Source organism: Haliaeetus albicilla, chromosome Z, assembly GCF_947461875.1.
Source record: "Haliaeetus albicilla chromosome Z, bHalAlb1.1, whole genome shotgun sequence".
Lineage (NCBI taxonomy): Eukaryota > Metazoa > Chordata > Aves > Accipitriformes > Accipitridae > Haliaeetus > Haliaeetus albicilla.
The window spans coordinates 72,463,470-72,481,153 of record NC_091516.1 but is presented as its reverse complement, the minus strand read 5'-3'; the positions used below and the strand labels follow the sequence as shown (position 1 = coordinate 72,481,153).

Here is a 17,684-nt window from a genome sequence, read left to right as displayed (position 1 = left end):
TCTGACTGTAATTACAATTCCTCTGGGGCAACAGGGGTGGGGAAAAAAAAAACCAAGGTGACAAGGGAGGATTTGGGTTTTCCATCTTTTATTTGCTGTTGGTGAAACTGGTGCCGTTTCCCCGTCAGTGTCGGTAGTGAGGGCTCCGGGACCGGGACCGGGACCGCCTGTGGATGAGATGGGGGGAGGGGAAGAGGGGTGGGTGAGAATGGGGGGGGGGGGCTGTCCCTGGGGACCCCTGAGCACCGGGACCCCCCCCCAACCTGTGGGGTGGGAGAAGGGGACGTACCTCCGGGAGGAGCTGTATTCCCGACCTGCAAGGCAGAGGGGACACACTCAGTTGACGCAGCCCCTTTTCCATGCATTTTTCTCCCCAGAATACAACAGCTTTTCTTTCCCACCCCACAAAGGCCAGATGGCGGGGGGGGGGATAGAATTTGCTCCCTGTTGTTTTATGGGGTTCCACTGAACCCCTTCACCACCCCCCTCACACTGGCACCAGGCTCCCAGTCAGCCGGCACTCACCATAACGTGGGGACGGAGACCGGCTCTGCCGGCTGTACTGCCTCTCCCATTCCTCCCGCTCCTTCTCCCGGCGCTCTCTCTCCCTGCCAAAAAATAAAATGAGGTTGGGGGGGAGCAGCCAGCAGCAGGGGGGGTGGGGGGGGGGGGGGTGTCATGTTGCGGCCTGGACCCACAGAATGCACCCAGTAAAGGGATGGGAGAGGATTTACTTCATGCGGATTTTCCGGGCCATGGCACGCAGCTCGTCCTCCCGCTCCTGGAATAGAAGAGCGTTCCTGTTAACCGGCTCTAGCCCCCCCCATGTTGGCAGCCTGGCCTCCCCTCCAGCCTCACCCCCCTCCCCTACCTGTCTCTCGTGCTCCTGTTGCAGCATTTTTTCCTGCGCTGCCTTTTTATCGGCTTTAACTATTAAAAAAAACAAACCCAAAGAGTGGGGGCTGAGAGAGGGTACAGAGGCGGGGGGCGTCAGGGTGCGGTGGAAGTGGGGGGGGGCCACGGGTGCTGCTTACACTGCCGGTTCAGCGCCTTCTGCATGCGCAGCTTCAGCTTCTCCTGTGGCGTCAGTTTGGGCTGCAAACAAACCAAAAGGGCATGTGAAGGGTGGGGGGGATGGGGACGAGGACACGGTGTGAGCCACACTGGCCAGACCTGGGGAACACCCCCCCCCAGGCTGCCCCCCACCCCATGGCAGACACTGGCTTCAAGTGCCAGCCTGGCCTGATCCCAGCACCACCACCTGCCTTGACACAGTGACAACTCTGAGACCGCCCCCCCCCCCCCCCGGGCCCCAAGCCCCTCTACAGGGTCTGGGCATCCCTGCCCACGTTGCCAGGGGCTTTGCCACTGCCTGCACCCTGTCCCTGAGCAGCAGGGACACCCGTGGGTACTGTGGGGGACAAACGGTGGCTGTTGAGGGTGGCCTTGGATAACAGGCTGCTCCCTGCCAGAGCGCCCACAGCCCCGGGAGGTGGCACGGGCACCCCGGGGGACGCACGGACACAGCCCGAAAGCACCCAGGGTCCCCAGGGACAGGGTGGCCTGTGGACAGAGGATGGCCTGGGACGGCCCGAGGGCACGGAGGGGCGGCTCATGGAACCAGGGAGGACAGCCATGCCCGGCATCCCATCGGCAGTCTGGCCAAGACCCGCTGCGAGCGGGGCAAGGGGCTCCCCCAGCCCCCTGCCACCACCTCCCTGGAGCAGTCTGAGGACCCACCGGGCACGGGGACAGTCCCCAGGTGCAAGGGCAGCCACTGGTGACAACCGGGACCCAGCAAAGCAGGGCAGGCGTCCCCCAGCCAGATTCCGGGGGTCCCTATTCCTCACCCCACCTCTCCACCACCCAGAGCTGGGACCGCCCCGAGTGGCCTGTGGCCCCACTCCCGTCTGGCGGCCGCCCCCCCCCCCAAGCTGCAAGGAGGGAGTGGGACCGGCACCCTGTCAAGGAGCGGGGCGGACACGCAACGGGTCACGGGGGCAACCGGCGCCAAGTCCCGGCACCTCCGCCAGCCCGTCCACCACTGTGTCCCTTAGCCTGCTCTGCAGTGATGCCAATTAAACAGGTGAGGTTAAATTCTTACTGACTTTGGCAGCTCCTGTCTCTTTACCAGCAGCAGTGTCAGTCCTAAAAGCGGGAGAAAAAAAAAAAAAAAAAAAAAAGAGTGTGAGGATCAATGCAGGGGCTCCTCAACACCCTGGGTGCCCCCGACCCTTCCCCTTCCTCACTTTTTCAGTTTCTCCCCCACGGCGGGCGATGCTGTGGGCCTCGGTGGTTTCTCTCGCACCGGAGACATTGATTTGCTGTAGCTCCGTGAATCGCTGGGACTTCGGCTGCTCCGGCTGCTGCTCCAGTGTCGGCTGGACCTGCCACCTCGCCGGTAGCGCTCTCCGGACCTGGAACGGCTCCTGCAGACAGGGAATCAAGGTGGAAGGGTGCTGGGGGGGGGGCACCCTAAGGGTGACTGGGACACCCCGCCCCTCCCCCCCCCCCCCCCCCGCAACCCAACAGCGAGTGGAGATGGTGCTGGGGGAGCTCACGGTGAAGCCACCCACTAGCAGGGTGAGAGACGGAACATATTCTCCTTTATTCAACGCTGGCGAGATCTTTTTTGGATACAGGAACCCATGTGGGACTCCCAGTAACAAACTGGGACCAGTCTGGCAGGGGCTGGAGCACCGAGTGGAAGGGAAAGGCCAAGACGTGTGGGCTTGTTCACCCCAAAGAGGCGGCCGAGGGGGATGATACCACCTGTGGCTGAGCGGGAGGACGACGAAGCCACTGGCGAAACTCGCCACAGAGGAGCCCAGTAAAGAACTGGGGCGAAATAGGCAGGAACTGGGACAGCTGAGGGCAGAGCTCACCTGGAGCGGCGGCGGGAGCTGTACCGATACCCCCGGTCAGGAGAATAGGATCTGGAGCGACGCCGGCTGTCCCGCGAGCCCCCTCCCGAGTAGCGGCGGCTGCGGCTGCGGGAGCGTGAGTACCGGCGGCTGTGGGAGCGGCAGTAGCGGCTAGAGCGGTGGTAGCCACCGCCTCGGTGTGAGCGGGAGCTGGAGCGGGAGCTGGAGGATGAGGAGGAGGATGGGGAGGTGGAAGAGGACGAAGAGCGTCTCCTAGAAGGGACACATGGGACGAGGTGTTGGTGCCTGGGACGAGCGAGGAGGAGCGGGGACCTTCATTGCTCCCAGCACCAGGCAGTGCTGCATGTCACGGGTACAGCTGGACCTGGCAGACAGCCCATGGGTTGAGCTGTGAGCAGGCACCTCTCCCCCACCCCACGCCGGTGTCGAGCCTCCAGGCACAGCAGGGAACAGCCCCAGAACTGCTCAGCCCTCTGCCAAGGGGCTCCGAGCCCCCTGGACCCCCAGCTGTGCCGGGAAAGGAGCTGCGATGGCCACCCTAATTCCCTCCCTGAGCTCTCCAGGAGCTGGCAGACACTCTTTCTTTTACAGCAGGAGGTGGCTTGGCTCACACTCAAATTCCAGCCCCCCCCCGCTCCAAGCCCAGCCATCTCCAGGAAGACCCAGAGATGCCATGAAGATCCTTTTGAAGCTGGCAAGCCCTGCCCTGGCACCGCAGCAGAACCAGGGCAGGCACACGGCCTGCATGGTTACGTGACAGAGAACCCACCCGCTCTCTCCCACTGTGTTCCCCCCTCCGCTCCTCGAGTGGTGCCAGCAGCCACGCCATGGCGTCGGGAGCATCCCTTGCCAGTGTCTCCATGCTGGGCCGGCCTGGCTCTGTGCCTGTGAGGGGCCGGCAAGCTCGCCTGGCCCACCGCCACCGCGCCTCTGCGGGTAAGGGTTGGGAAAGCGAGCTGGATGGGAGAGTTACCGACCGGGACGAGGTGCTATGACCTGCCGCAGTGCTGCCTGGCTGCCCCGGGGTGGAACGCTGTTTCCCGAGCGTGGCGGCTTTTCCGGAGATGCCACCGGCTTGCGCGGATGCCGCTGCCGCTTCCTCATCACTGCCGCCGAAGCTGGTGATGAAGGTGATCTTTTCCTCATGGCCGGGAGATGGGGTGCGGGAACGGGAGCGGGACTCGGAGGTGGACTCCGAGGGGGAGCTGTGAGGTGGCGAGGAGGAATGCAGCTTCAGTTGCCGAAAAACTCTCTCCCAAAAGCCAGCGGGTGCCAGGTTCCCTGCAGGAAGGGGATGTTCCCAGCCTGGAGAACCTGCTTGTCCCAGGACCGTGGCCACTCACCGTTTGTAGGGATCGTAGGTGGGACTGTCTCTCCGTGCATAGCTGCGAAAGGAGAGGACGTTAGAAAGGAGGTACCAGTGGGACATCACCAGAGGCCAGAGCCGCTGGGACCCCATGCAAGCTGGCACGGGCAAGGATGATGCCTGGGATGGATATGAACAGACCAGGGCTGTTGCGGAGCTCCAGGAGCCCCGGTCTCGGCTGCCAGGCCAGGAAACTCACCTGGGCGGGCTGATCTTCCTCCCTTTCAAGCGTTTCTCCCTGAACTCCCTCCTTTGGCGGCGAGAACGACGGCCCTAGGAGAGCAGCCTGAGCTAAGAGATGGCACCAAACCTGGGGGAAGCTGTCTTGGGAGTTTGTGGGCCCCCCTTGGGAGGCAGAGGTGGTTCCATGAGCGGGGAGGGGCACCGACAGGACACAGCCTGCTGCCCCGGGAGGCTCACGGCCAGCTAAGGCTTGCAGCAGGACAGGGCAGAGCTTGCCGGAGCTCCCCTTACCGAGTACATCGCCTTTTCTTCTTCCAGGGCTTTAGCATTTTTAATAGCTTCTGCCTCTTCTTTGTCCTTCCGCAACATCCTTTTTCCCCCCCCAAAAAAGAGAAACCCTCAGTAAGAGCCCACTGGCCACCACCGTTCTCAGGGGAGACTTTTTGGGGGCCCCCCATCCTAGAGACAGGCACATCCACAAACGATTCAGCCTCTGGTGAGAAGGGAAGGCCCTGGTGAGGCTCCACTGGGTTCCCAGTGCTTTCCCTGTCTGTCCCAGCTGCCAGCCATACCTGACAAAGTCCCCGTCTGCCATGCCGTATGTGGTCGCCTGCTTGTTCAGGTCGGCCACCTGCTCCTGGTTCAGCTCATCCACATCCACTTCCACATCTGCGGGCAGAGCACAGGCAGCTCAGCGCACCCCAAGAGGCAAGGCAGTGCTCAGCACATCTACCAAACCGGGGTGAAGCAGCCCAATAACGGAGGGCCGTTACCGATATCGGGGATGACTTCATCTTCATCTGTGTTGCTGTCTTCCTCGGAGTCTTCCTCATCCCCTCGCTTCTCCAAGGAGTTCTCGAGCTCAGCCACGGTGCTGTCCTCGTATGTGTAGCCGATGGAAGCCTTTTTCTCCGCCAGCCTGGGCACAGACACGCTTAAGCCCCTGCACACCTCTGTGCCGGGCCACAGAAGGCAGCATCGAGACAGAAAGTTTCCATGGAAGGAAACCATCCCTTCCTCTGCCTCCCTCCTCAGCCAGCACTGCTCTGCTCGGCCCCAGGACAGCCTCATGGCTGCAGCGACAGGGACAGGACAGACATTTCAGCATGGAGATGCAGGGAAAGACTTCAGAGCATCACCAAAAGCAGCCAAGGGTGGATGGTGTAGCTGGTGGCTGCTCAGTCCCACCCCAGTAGAGGGAAAACTGGGACTGGTTGAAGAGCGGGTGTTTCTGAGGCTGTGAAGCCGCACTCCCAGCACAGTTCCCGAGGACAGGGACATGACAACCATCCTTTGTCACCTCTTCTCACACTCACTTCTTTTTGTCATCTTCATTTGGCTTTTGGAGTCCCCCATAGAGCTCGTCGATGTAGATCTGGTAGAGGCACTGCTCCTCTGAGACTGCAACCACACAGAGAAGTTACCAGCCTGCTTTACACCCACTTGAGAGAGAACACCTCAGAGAGCTGATTAACCGCAGCTCGTTAGACGGGACGCAGCTCTCCCAGCGCCTTGCCACCCCTGGAGCGGGAACAAAACCCTCCCCTCGCCGTTCGGCTGGTGCTATGTCAAGCCATGCCCTGGATGAGCTGGGATTTCCCCCAGATCGCAGGGGCTCACTCTGTCTCACACGGCCCTGACCCTCCCGCCTGCACCAGACACTTACTGCCGGCAAAGTCGTTCTGCACCAGGCCTCGGTACCGCTCGTAGTTACACTTTCTCTCATCAGACTCCTGCTCAGGGGAGCTGGAAAGGAGCAGATGCAGCTTTTGGTGCTCACAAGCCTCTGGGGAGATGGAAGTTCCCCTCTCCCCAAGGGATTTTGGACCCCGGAAAAAACATGACCCCTTTCTGCTTGGCTTAGCGTGATCAGATCCCCTGCTTCATGGAGATATCAGGGCTGGGGCTGGCAGGCAAAGGATCACGTGCTGGTCTGGAATTCCCTTGAAAACCCAACAAAGGGGCCAAACTCCTCTCCGGAGCTCATGCCGAGGCCAGAGAGGGTAAGGAGGTGCCAGAGCAGCAGCAAGCAGGGGCAGGAAAGGAACGTGGCTGCTCTTCACAGACCCAGGCCTGGGGGGATATTTGCCTTCTGCCCTGTCCTTGCTCAAAGCAGGGCCGACTACAGCAGCTGGCTCCAGCTGAGCAGCACCCCTTTCCAGAGAGAGAGAACCGTCCCAGCCTCTGGGGGTTGTGCTGGTACTTAACTCCTCCGCTCTAATTTTGGCCTTTTCATCATGCCCTTTTACTGCAAACCTCTGCAAAGAGCTCAGCTCCGTCCTCTCTAATGTTTTAGGTATGGAAAAGCTGCTGTGGGGTTCCCCTTCGCCCTGTGCTCCAGTCCTCCCCATCCCTCTGCACTCGTCCAGTTTATCCTCCCGATACTGGGATCTCTACACTGGTCCCAGTACCGAAAATCTAAAAAGCAGCCCTGCCTGCCCTGCAGCGACCCCAGCCAGGCTCGCAGGTGACGCTGGCTCCAAAAACTCAGGCAACCGCTCAAAAACAGACCCCGAGAAGGCCTGATCCGGACCCAGCAGCTCCTGTCGAAGTGGGGTGCCCTGGCACCCCACGGCTTACATGGGGTTCAGCAGGGGCGGGGTGTACATGGGGATATAATCCAGGTGCGCCCGCACATCGAAGCGGTCGATCATGTTGTTCGTGTCCCCCTGCCAGGGCATCCTGTGAGGGGAAGAGAGATGTCGTTCAGAGCTGGGGGATAGCCAGAAAGCCCCCTAGCAGGAGCTGGGCCCCCCCAAACCCACACAACCCCCGTCCTGTCAAGCACCGACAGGCGCGCTCAGCTCTCCTGCATTAGTCACTCCCGAGCGGGGAGGGGAGAACCAACTCGTTTGCTGCAGCAGCGTCTCCTAGAAGCTCTGGCGGAGGAGGAGCCGAGTCCTTTTTATTTGGTTTTGACAAGCAGGAACCAGCCTAGATTTCATTTCCCAGGGTGGGAGGGACCTGGCCAGCCCCAGGGCTGTGCTACAAGGAGCCGAACAGCTGGGCACATGCTGCCAGTGGGCAAGAACCCCCGCAACACACCCCTGAACCCTCGCCAATGGGCTCGGCACTTCTCAAAGACACTGCAGCTGCATGACAGTCCCCCCAGGCTTTGGCGAGGCACCAACCGCGCCTCCTGAACCTCCCAGAGCTGCTTAGGGAGCAGCGGGAGATGCCTTTGGCCCTGCGCGGGGCTACTCACATGTTGACGGGGCTTTCAGCGGCCAGTGCAACGGCTGAGTCCAGGTGGACCTTGCAGGCCCGGCCATGAACCTGGAGAAACTGGGCCGGGTCCTTTTTCTAGGAGAAGCAGAAACCCCCAAGGTTAGAAAAAAAGAAAAAAAAGAATAAAAACCCCAAGGGTTAAGAAAAAAGGAAGCAGGAGACCTGAGGCTCAGGGAAAAGGGGGAGCCCCAAGCCTCCAGTGCTGGAGAAAAGGGGGAGCCCGAGCCTTGGGGAAAAGGGGGACCAGGAGTCCCAAGCTTTGAGGAAAAAGGGGATTGGGAGCCCTGAGCCCTGGGGAAAAGGGGGAGCAGGAGCCCAGAGCCTCAGGGAAAAGGGGGAGCCCTGAGCCTTGGAAAAAAGGGGGAGCAGTAGCCCCGAGCTCTGGGGGAAAGGGGGAGTAGGAGTCTCAGGGAAGAGGAAGCAGAAGCCCTGAGCCTTGGAAAAAAAGGGGGAGCAGTAGCCCCGAGCTCTGGGGGAAAGGGGGAGTAGGAGTCTCAGGGAAGAGGAAGCAGAAGCCCTGAGCCTTGGAAAAAAAGGGGGAGCAGGAGCCCTGAGCCCCAGGAAAAAGGGGGAGTGGGAGCCTCAGGGAAAAGGGGGAGCCCTGAGCCTTGGAAAAAAAGGGGAAGCAGGAGCCCTGAGCTCTGGGGAGAAGGGAGTGTCCTGGTTTCAGCTGGAATAGAGTTATTTGTCTTCCTACTAGCTGGTACAGTGCTATGTTTTTGAGTTAGGTATGAGAAGAATGCTTATAACACTGATGTTTTCAGTTGCTGCTAAGTAAAGTTTATTTTAAAGTCAAGGATTTTTCAGCCTCTCATACCCAGCCAGCGAGAAAGCTGGAGGGGCACAAGGAGTTGGCACAGGACACAGCCAGGGCAGCTGATCCAAAGTGGCCAACGGGGTATTCCATACCATGGGATGCCACATCTAGTATAGAAACTGGGGGGTGTGGGGATCACCTCTCGGAGACTAACTGGGCATCAGTCAGCAGGTGGTGAGCAACTGCGTTGTGCACCACTTGTATATTCGAATCCTTTTATTATTACTATTGTCATTTTATTACTGTTATTATCATTATCAGTTTCTTATTTTCTGTTCTATTAAACAGTTCTTATCTCAACTCACGAGTTTTACTTCTTTTCCCAGTTTTCTCCCCCATCCCACTGGGGGGGGGGGGGGGGGGGAAGTGAGTGTACGGCTGCGTGGTGCTTAGTTGCTGGCTGGGGTTAAACCATGACAAGGGGAGTGGGAGTCTCAGGCAAAAGGGTGAGTGACAGCCTTGGAAAAAAGCAGGGAGCAGGAGCCCTGAGCCGTGGGGAAAAGGGGGAGTGGGAACCCCAAGCCTCGGAAAAAAGGGGGAGCAGGAGCCCCAAACCCTGGGGAGAAGGGGACAGTGGGAGTCTTGGGGAAAAGGGGAAGTGGAACTCTTAGAGAAAAGGAAGAGCGGGAGCCCTGAGCCTTGGGGAAAAAGGGGACCTGAAAGGGAGGCAGTTTTGCTTGTGTGGATTTAGGGTGCCCACCCAGGGACATCCCCAGTGGGGTCTCCAAGGGAAGGCAGGCAGCAGCAAGCGCCGCAGCTCCTTCATCCATCCCTCTTCCACCCCAAAAACAAGCCGCGAAGCACCCAGGTAGTTCCCAAACACCCCAGGCACGCCCCAGATCAGGGCCCATCCAGGGATGGTAGAGGGCCACTGCTGTCCCCAAGGAGGGGATGAAGTCGGGGCCACTCACGATCTTTTCGTAGTATTCCCTACGGCGTTCCGCACGCTTCTTGTAGTCCACCATCATCCCTCGCAGCTTGCGCTCGTGCTTGCGGGCTTCGTGCCACATCCTGGCGTCCCCTAGATGTCACCGAGCCTGGGGGGCAGGGGGAGGAGGGGGGGGCTCCCACTGGGCACCGAGGAGGAAGAGGAGGAAGAGGAGCTGTTCCCCACCTGAGGGTGGAGGGCTGCGTTAGGGGACGCGGAGAGACTTTAGGGGGACGACGACGACACAGACGTGGTGGGTAAGGGACACCTGGCAGGGACATGGGAGCACCCATGGGTGATGGGGAAGGGAGCACCGGGCACCCCCCGGGGGAGGGGGGAGAATAAGGGAGGGAGGGAAACGGGCGGGGGGGAGGGGCGGGGAGGCACAGAGACGGGGGAAAAGGGGGAGCCCGGGGGGGGAATAAGGACACCGGGTAGCTCGAGGGGAGGTGGGCGGGGACACATCGGGCACCCCCTCCGGGGCTGGGACGGACACGGACACCTCCGGGGCGGGGGGGGACGACAACAGGCGCCTCTCTGGGCGGGGAGGGGGCGGAAGGGAAGTAGGGCCCCAGGTAGCGGCCCCGGATAAGGCCCGGCGCGGATGTCCCTACCGGAAGCTACCCCGGTGTGGGGGGGGGGGGGGGGGAGGGGGCGCCACCCACCGGTGGATTAGTGGGGAGTGGGGGGGGCAGGAGTGGAGGCAACCCCGCCGCCATTTATCACTCACCGCCGGGCCCGCGGCCATGGAGGGACCCGGAAGCGGAAGTGAAGGCGCGGGGGAGGGACCAGAGAGGGGGGCAGGGCAGGTGCGGCTCGGGCCAGACGGATGACGTTAGAGGGCGGGGTCAATGGTAGAGGAGCGTGGGCTTCGCGGGTACCGCCCCCCAGGGGGCGGGGCCTGGAGCGGGGCAGCAGAGCCGGTGCTCGTCCCAGTCCCAGGGGATACTGCGCTAGACGGGTCCTGATGCTGGTCCCAGTCCCAGGCTATACTGGTCCTGGTGCTGCTCCCAATTCCCAGGCGATACTGGTCCCAGTGCTGGTCCCAGTTCTCAGGGGGATGCTGGGCCAGGCTGGTCCTGGTGCAGCTCCCAGTTCCCAGGCTATACCGGTCCTGGTGCTGGTCCCAGTCCCTGGCCGATACTGGGCCAGGCTGGTCCCGGTCCTTGAGCTATACTGGTCCCGGTGCTGGTCCCAATTCCCAGGGGATACTGGGCCAGGCTGGTCCCAATTCCCATGCGATACTGGGCCAGGCTGGTTGCAGTGCTGGTTCCAGTCCTAGGCTATACTTGTCCTGATGCTGGTCCCAATTCCCAGGTGACACTGGTCCCAGTGCTGGTCTCAGTTCCCAGGGGGATACTGGGCCAGGCTGGTCCTGGTGCAGCTCCCAGTCCCCAGGCTATACTGGTCGTGGTGCTGATCCCAGTCCCTGGACTATACTGGTCCACGTGCTGATCCCAGTCCCTGGGCTACACTGGTCCCAGTGCCAGCCCGTCCCACTGCCGGATCCATCCCAGCACTGGGGTGTGGCTGGGGTTTCCCAGCGGGGACTTCCACTAGGAACCAGTTCTCCCAGTATCCCCTCCTCCCCCCCCAATTTCCCCCCCTCCAGGGCAGGATGAGGCCAGCAATGGAGTCCATGGCTTTATTCGCCACCCCAACCCCGGCACACAGGGACGAGGGACCCGCAGGACTGGGGTGGTGGCACATATCCCCCCCCGCTCTCCGGGGACCACCCCATGCCCCCCCCCCGGGGGCCACCAGAGGGTGTCCCCCCCCCTATAAATATAGTGCAAAATGGCTTGAACTGGGGGAGGGGTGTCCTTCCGGGGGGGGGGTGGGGGGGAGACTGTGCCGCCCCGGCGGGGCCAGCCGGCACGGGGCAGGGGGGGTTGGGGACAAGGAAGACCCCCCCCAAAGCTGGGGGGGGGTTATTGGGGTGCCCCAAGTCTGTACTGGGGAAGAAGGGGGGGGGTCGGGGGGGGACACTCAGACGTCCCCAAGGCGCAGGTCGGCCTCTTTGTAGTGCCCGGGGAACATATGGGTGCCCACCAGGCTGGCGGTGGGGTGGGGGTCGGTGGGGGGGAAGGGGGGGGCACGGGGTGGGGAACCGTAGGGTTCAGCCAGCAGTTCAGGGCCCAGACAGGCCGGGAAGTCTGTGGGGGGGTAAGGGGGGGGCAACCCCTCACGGAGGGCCGGGGGAGCGAAAGGGACGTAGAGCTGGGCCAGGGCGTCGAAGGGTTCCGGCTCGGCGGCGAAGAGGGCGAAGGTGTCTTCTGGGGGGGGGGGAAGAGGGCTTAGGGGGGCTCTGGGGGGTCCTCCTGACCCCCCAGCACCCTCCTGGGGTGACACCAGGGTGGGGGGGGGAACACTCTCAGGGTTGTGGGGGTCCCCCCAGGGCTGCTCCCAAGCCTGGAGGTGACCCTGGGGCTGTGAGGGTTTTGGGGACACCTCCTATGTCTGGGGGTGACCCTGGGAGTCCCCAGGGGCCTCTCCCAACCCCAGAGGTGACCTGGAGATGTCTCCCACCCTTGCGGGGAGGGCGCTCTTCTGACCCCAGGTCAGGGTACGGGTGCCACCGTGTCCCCCTTCCCGGGACCCACCTGCCACCGGCAAGGGCGTGAAGTGATCCATGTATCCTGGCGGCTTCTTCCTCCTCTTGGCTTCGATCCCGTATGGATCTGCAGGGCCAGGGAGGGGACACAGGGTGAGGGGAGCATCACAGCATGGGAAAGGGGAGGGGGTGTGTGTCCCCGATATTGGGGTGACCCCCCCAATGAAGGCTTCACCCCTTCACAGGGTGTCCCTGCCAGCACCCACCTGCGCCCGAGAGCTCCTCCAGGACGTCAGGCATCCCCCGCTTCCGCTTCACGTTCACCCCGTAGGCATCTGTGGGGAGGGGACATGGTGGGGGGGCTGTGAGTGCCAGGGTGTCCCCCCATCCCTTGGCCCTTGGTCTCACCCCATTAGCTTTCCCCAGCCTGGAGAGACCCGTCCGCATCCCGCAAACTTTGTCCCTGTCCCAGGGGGGCTGTCCCCATCCCGGGGTCCTGTCCCCACTCTGTGTCCCCATCCTTCAAGCCTTGTCCCCATCCTGGGGACCTGTCCCCAATCCCATGGGGTATCATTGACATCTCGGCAGGGTGTCCCCAGTTCCCCTCACCCCACTCTTGAGTGGCCCATCCCCATCCCAGGGGCCACATCCCAACCCCAAGGGTCCTGTCCCCACTCCATGTCCCCATCCTTCAAGCCTTGTTCCCACCTTGGGGACCTGTCCCCAGTCCTGTGGGCTTTCATGATCATCATCATCATATGTAGGGTGTCCCTAGTGTCCCTCACCCCACTCTTGAGTGGCCCATCCCCATCCCAGGGGGGCTGTCCCCATCCCGGGGCCACATCCCAACCCCAGGGGATCCTGTTGTCCCCCTCCCAGGGCGCGTGGCCGTGCGGGTACCATGGTCCTTGGGCAGGTAGGTGAAGCGGAAGGACTCGCTGCAGACGCTGTCAGTGAGCCGTTGCAGGAAGACCTCTACCTCCACGGGCTCGGCCAGCTCCAGGTGCTGGTAGGGCGGCGTCTTGAAGACGATGGCGACCTGGCGGTGCACGTCGGCCTGCGAGAAGTCCGCCCGCGCCTCCCACGTCTCCTTCCGGAAAACCACTGCGATGTCCTCTGTAGGGATTTGCAGAGTACACACACCGGTCAGTGAGGCAGTGGTGGGTCCCGTTTCTAGCCCTCAAAGGCGCCTATCAACACTTGGGGTCCCCCCTCCAGCACCCTGAGGTCCCCTCTCCTGCACCCCGGTCCCCCCTTCCTGCCCTCTACACTTCCAAAAACCACCCAAGATCCTCCCATCATGATTTGAGGGTCCTCCCCCTCCAGCCCAGGGACCCTTCCCCTACAGCAGAGGGGCTGGGGGGTTGCAGGACTCCCTTGGTCCCCCCTCCAGCACCCAAGGAGCGTTTAGGAGCCCAGGGGAAGTGGTATCTCCCAGCTCCCAATCCCACTTGGACCCATACCCAAAAGTTTCCAGCTGCTCTGGCATTCATCACCCTCCTTCACCCCCACCTTGGCTTCTTTTGGGGGGTAATTTGGCCCCCAAAGATGCCCTCAGGGTCAGAGGGCTCCCAGCTCACCCCTGGTACCTTTCTGGACTTTGTCGCAGAGCAGGTAGAGCTCCTCGCCACCCGTGCAAGGACCACTCTCCTTGTTCATCCGGCAGATCCGCAGCTCTGAGGTGTTGGTGGACTCTGTGGACAGCATCACAGCTCAGGCTGTGAGCCGGCAAGGTGGCTCCCAAACCGCCCAGGTATTGCACCGGGCATTGGACTGGGACAGAACACCAGGACCAGGCTCAGGCACTGGGAACATTCCCATTGGCATCATCTCTTTCCAACCAGCCCTCGCACAGGGTTCTAGCTCTGTGGGATGCAGGTGACCATCCCACCCCAGGCATGAGAGGACAAATCCCCACCGGCCACATGGGACCAACCCTACCCAAACCCTGCAGCCTGAGCTGGGCCCCAGTGAGGAACCGGTGGTGCAACCTCATCACCTGCCCCATCCCAGAACCAGATGCTGGAACAGGCATTGTTTGGGGGGTGGGGAGGGCGGGGGGGAGGGATATGATGTCCTCCCCACCACCACGTACTCTTGTCGAAGATGGGCTCTGAGAGCACTGGGCTGAGGTGCCGTGTCTGCCCAGAGCTGTCCTTGTAGGAGGCCTGGAAGCAGATCCTCACCACGTTCATGTCCACCTCCTGATGGTTCTTGAGGGAACCGGCTGGGGGAGAGGAGAGGATGGTCAGTGGCCCCCCCAGGATCCAGATCCCCCACAGCAATAGCATCTCAGTCCCCAGGAATGGCTCCACTTGAGCCCCCCCCGCCAACCTTTGAAGGGGTCAATGCCCAACTGCAGCTTCTTCTCTATTGCCGCCTCGATCTCCTTCTTCTTCACGCACTGGATGCCCAGGTTGCTAAAGCTGCCGGGGAGCAGACACATGCTGGGAAGGCGGCTCCCCCCATCCAAAACCCCAGGGGACCCAGGTGTCCTGCCCCTCCCAGCCTCCCACTGACCAGGGAACCCCCTTAAAAAACAGCCTTCGTCCTGCCAGCGCCGACTTCAGCGTAAGCCGATGCCATTGTCTCGGTCCGAGGTCCCTGCCCCGGCCTGGCGCAGCTCTCTGCTGGCGGCAGGACTCGTCCTGACATGGCGTACCTGTGCTTGGGGTTGGTCTGGGGCTTGAGGACGACCTCGCAGAGCCCGTTGCTGCAGTCCTTGCCCACCAGGCCGTGGGGGTGGACGCGGTAGGGCCAGTCCTTCCACACCAAGCATGCTGTCACCTTCACCTCAGGGATCGTGTGGCAGTTCACCAGCTGGGGAGACACGAGCTGTCAGCGTGACCCCGGGTACATTGACACCGGGGGGGGACACCCCCTGCCCAGAGACACAGCAGGGGGGAAAGCATCCCAGCAGGGGCTCCAGCACCCACTGGAGTCTGACCACCCCCCCCCCACCATGGGGCCCTGGCACCACCCCACAGGGATCAGGCACCTTCTAGCACCCAGCTGGCACCCACCACCCTGGGGAGACACTAGTCCAATTGTAGTCCCAATTTTGGTCCCTGTCCCAGTCCAGTCCCAGTCCCAATTCTAGTCCCAGTTCCAGTTCCAGTCGCTGTCCCTGTCCCCATCCAGTTCCCAGTCCCAATCCCTATACCTGTCCAGTTCCCAGCCCCAATCCCGGTCCCATCTCAGTTCCACTCTCAGTCCCAATCCCACTACTGGTCCCAGTCCCAGTCTCAGTCTAGTTCCAGTCGCAGTCCCAATTCCAGTCCCCATTGAGTTCCCAGCCCCAATTCCAGTCCCAGTCCCTGTCCCGTCTCAGTGCCAATCTCAGTTCCAATCCCAGTGCTGGTCAATCCCAGTCCACTCTAGTCCCAGTCCCATTCCCAGTCCCAGTCCTGGTCCTCCCAACATGGGAGGCCCTTATGCTCAAGGATGGGCACAAAGCACCCCAAAACCCATGGCCTCCTGCATCCCCCTGGCACTCACAGGGCTCTGTCAGCCCCCCAGCACCCTTCTACCACCCCCAAACCTCAGCCCTCCCACCCTGGCCTGCCTCTGAGCAGGGCATCGGCCACGCGGCGCGCTCACCTCAATGGCTGGCAGGGTCTTGCTGGCGTCCGTGCTGCTCTCACCAAGGATGCTGCCAGCCGAGCGGCCCTCGCACTCGTAGCGAAAGCGCATGCCCCGCTGCTTGGGCTGCTCTGTGATCACCAATTTGGGTGGCTCCAGCAGCTCTTCCAGCTGCTCTTTGCCGTGTCCGGCAGCTGGAGACCACCGGTGCCGCCCGCCGATGCTCGTTGTTCCCCGCGGCACCAGCTTGGGTGATAGCGAGAGGGTGCTGAGGCTTTGGGCGAGCTGCGGGGACCGTGTGTCGGCCGGCAGCACCGGGGCACCATAGGGTGCCAAGCCGGCCGCCAGCGGGCAGGACTCAGCTGGGTGCAGCGGCCGGGTGGCCACTACAGGGTTGGAGCCACGGGCCACCAGCTTGGCCGAGCCTTTGGGCAACACTTTTGGCAAGATGGGGGCCGGATCCAGCTGGAAACCATCCTCCTTCATGACTTCTTCGATGATCTCTGTGGGATGAGGAAGGCGTTAGGGCAGCCCTGAGACAGGGAGGACCCCAAGACCCCGGTGAGACCCTCTGGGCTTGCTGTGCCCCCCCCCGTTTGCCCTGAGCCAGAGCAGGGGACAGAAATGGCCAGATCCTGCCTCATTTCCACCCAAAAATGCCTCCTTTGTGCTCAGGGCAGAGAATGTAGCAGCCGTCGGGGGGGGATAAGATGCCCCATCCCCGTCCCTGAACCCCATGGTGTCCCTGTGGTGGGGTTCACTGCTTCACGGCACACAGCTCTGCACCCCAAATCCCACTCACGGCCCCGGAGAGGATGGATTTGGCACGTCCAGGCACGCAGAGCAAGGGGACCCCCATCACTGGCTCCATCACCTGAGGTTCCAGGATCCTGCTCTGGCCGAAGCGCCCCGAAAACGTGTGGCAAAACTTACCGGCTGCCTGCGTACCCCTGGGTCCACTCACCTAAATCATCTGCAAAGGCAAACCCCCCACCATGAGTCTCCCTCCAGCACCTCCCTGACCCTTGGGGGGCCTTGAGGAGACCCCCCCAGCCTGCCAGGGCCAAACTGGGGTCACCTCTGGTTCCAGGGTCCCAGCCCCAAGGTCTGTGACCGGGAAGGGACAAGGGGATCCAGGATGGGGGGGGTATCTTACCGGTCACGGGTGCAGCGTGTGCCATAGCCAGGCTGGGATCCTGCAGGGCAGCTCCTGGGGGGGGACACACGACCGTCACTCCACAGCAAGACTTGGTGGGGGAAGCACAGGGTTGCTGCCCCCCTCCCAGTGATCAAGGCTCCCCCAGAAAAGGGATTGGGGGATCCCCGGGATCGTGCCCGCCCCCCTCGACAAAAACGAGGGGATCCCCAGGACTAGGATCCACCCAAAGCAGGGATCTGCCCCGCCCCAGCCAGGATCAGGGGGTCCCCAGGACCATGACACCCCCCCGAAGGAGCTGTCAGGGGATCCCCAAGAAACCCCCCCTCCCAACAAGTACCTGCCCCCCTCCAACCCCCCCAGGGCAGGAACCCGGGGGTCCCCAAGACACCCCCCCCGGCGGGACAGGGATCGGGGGTCCCCCGGCTCACTCCCCCCAGAAGGGACCAGGACCCTTCCGCCGCAGACCCCAATACCTTAGACCCTTTCCCCCAGGTAGGCCCCGATCTCCCCCCCCCCGCAAGAGATCCCGGTTGCCCCCCTCCTCCCCGGCACAGGCCCCGGTTCCGCCCCCCCCCCCCCCCCCCGCCTCCATTTCCTCCTCCTTCTCCGGGCCAGACCCCAGCTCCCCCTCCTCCCGGTACCAGGGCAGGGCCGGGCCCAGCTCTCACCGAGCGGCAGGGCCATATCCCACCGGGACCGGGGCCGCCGCCGGTGTCCCCCTCCCGCCCGCCCGCCCCCACCGGAGCCCGAGGCCGCGCGGCCGCCGTAGCTGGAAATCCCCACGCGGGCGGCGCCGCCATTGGCTGAGGCTGCTGAGGTCACAGCCGCGGGGCGGGCCGGGAAACCCCGGGCGAAAGATACCGCTATTGGCCGCTGGCGGTGACGTTCACATGGCGGGAGAGGGGGCTGGAGTAGGGGGCGGGGCCGCGTGTCGGGGGCGGGGCCGGAGCCGGGTGTCGGGGGCGGGGCATGGAGCCTGGTG

General features: G+C 62.7%; 2 protein-coding genes across 3 annotated transcripts; both read right to left on the bottom strand.

Moving 5' to 3' along the window:
* Nucleotides 1-71: 71 nt before the first annotated feature.
* Nucleotides 72-10,256, bottom strand: CLASRP (CLK4 associating serine/arginine rich protein). 2 transcript variants are annotated; one of them, XR_011323437.1, is made up of 21 exons: nucleotides 10,138-10,256; nucleotides 9,391-9,593; nucleotides 7,640-7,737; nucleotides 7,015-7,116; nucleotides 6,101-6,180; nucleotides 5,751-5,835; nucleotides 5,208-5,353; nucleotides 5,007-5,103; nucleotides 4,726-4,804; nucleotides 4,451-4,524; nucleotides 4,229-4,270; nucleotides 3,863-4,090; nucleotides 2,886-3,137; nucleotides 2,250-2,429; nucleotides 2,105-2,148; nucleotides 1,035-1,095; nucleotides 872-930; nucleotides 735-781; nucleotides 526-608; nucleotides 290-314; nucleotides 72-167 (listed from the first exon to the last, which is right to left on the bottom strand). XR_011323437.1 is itself a non-coding variant. In XM_069777361.1 (21 exons), the coding sequence occupies exons 2-21, from the start codon at nucleotides 9,487-9,489 to the stop codon at nucleotides 125-127; spliced, it is 1,920 nt and encodes a 639-aa protein (XP_069633462.1). In that variant the 5' UTR covers nucleotides 9,490-9,593; nucleotides 10,138-10,256; the 3' UTR covers nucleotides 72-124. The 2 variants fall into 2 exon arrangements, 1 of the variants encoding a protein (XP_069633462.1); XM_069777361.1 differs by having other exon boundaries at nucleotides 2,109-2,148.
* Nucleotides 10,257-11,060: 804 nt separating this feature from the next.
* On the bottom strand, nucleotides 11,061-17,554 carry RELB (RELB proto-oncogene, NF-kB subunit). Its single transcript, XM_069777362.1, has 11 exons — nucleotides 17,371-17,554; nucleotides 16,700-16,753; nucleotides 15,562-16,046; nucleotides 14,624-14,781; nucleotides 14,296-14,387; nucleotides 14,057-14,188; nucleotides 13,551-13,655; nucleotides 12,862-13,077; nucleotides 12,228-12,296; nucleotides 12,011-12,088; nucleotides 11,061-11,683 (listed from the first exon to the last, which is right to left on the bottom strand). The coding sequence occupies exons 1-11, from the start codon at nucleotides 17,384-17,386 to the stop codon at nucleotides 11,397-11,399; spliced, it is 1,692 nt and encodes a 563-aa protein (XP_069633463.1). The 5' UTR covers nucleotides 17,387-17,554; the 3' UTR covers nucleotides 11,061-11,396.
* Nucleotides 17,555-17,684: the final 130 nt, after the last annotated feature.

Bases quoted from the DNA above. Each gene is read 5' to 3' on its own strand.
- RELB (XM_069777362.1), bottom strand. The intron at 13,078-13,550 runs GTACCAGGGGTG...AAATCCCTACAG, and splicing joins CTGCGACAAAGTCCAGAAAG to AGGACATCGCAGTGGTTTTC. The intron at 12,089-12,227 runs GTGGGTGCTGGC...CTGGCCCTGCAG, and splicing joins GGAGGAGCTCTCGGGCGCAG to ATCCATACGGGATCGAAGCC.
- CLASRP (XM_069777361.1), bottom strand. From the start codon at position 9,489: ATGTGGCACGAAGCCCGCAAGCACGAGCGCAAGCTGCGAGGGATGATG. The intron at 7,738-9,390 runs GTGAGTGGCCCC...TGCTTCTCCTAG, and splicing joins GGGAATACTACGAAAAGATC to AAAAAGGACCCGGCCCAGTT. The intron at 782-871 runs GTAGGGGAGGGG...CTTCTATTCCAG, and splicing joins AACAGGAGCACGAGAGACAG to GAGCGGGAGGACGAGCTGCG.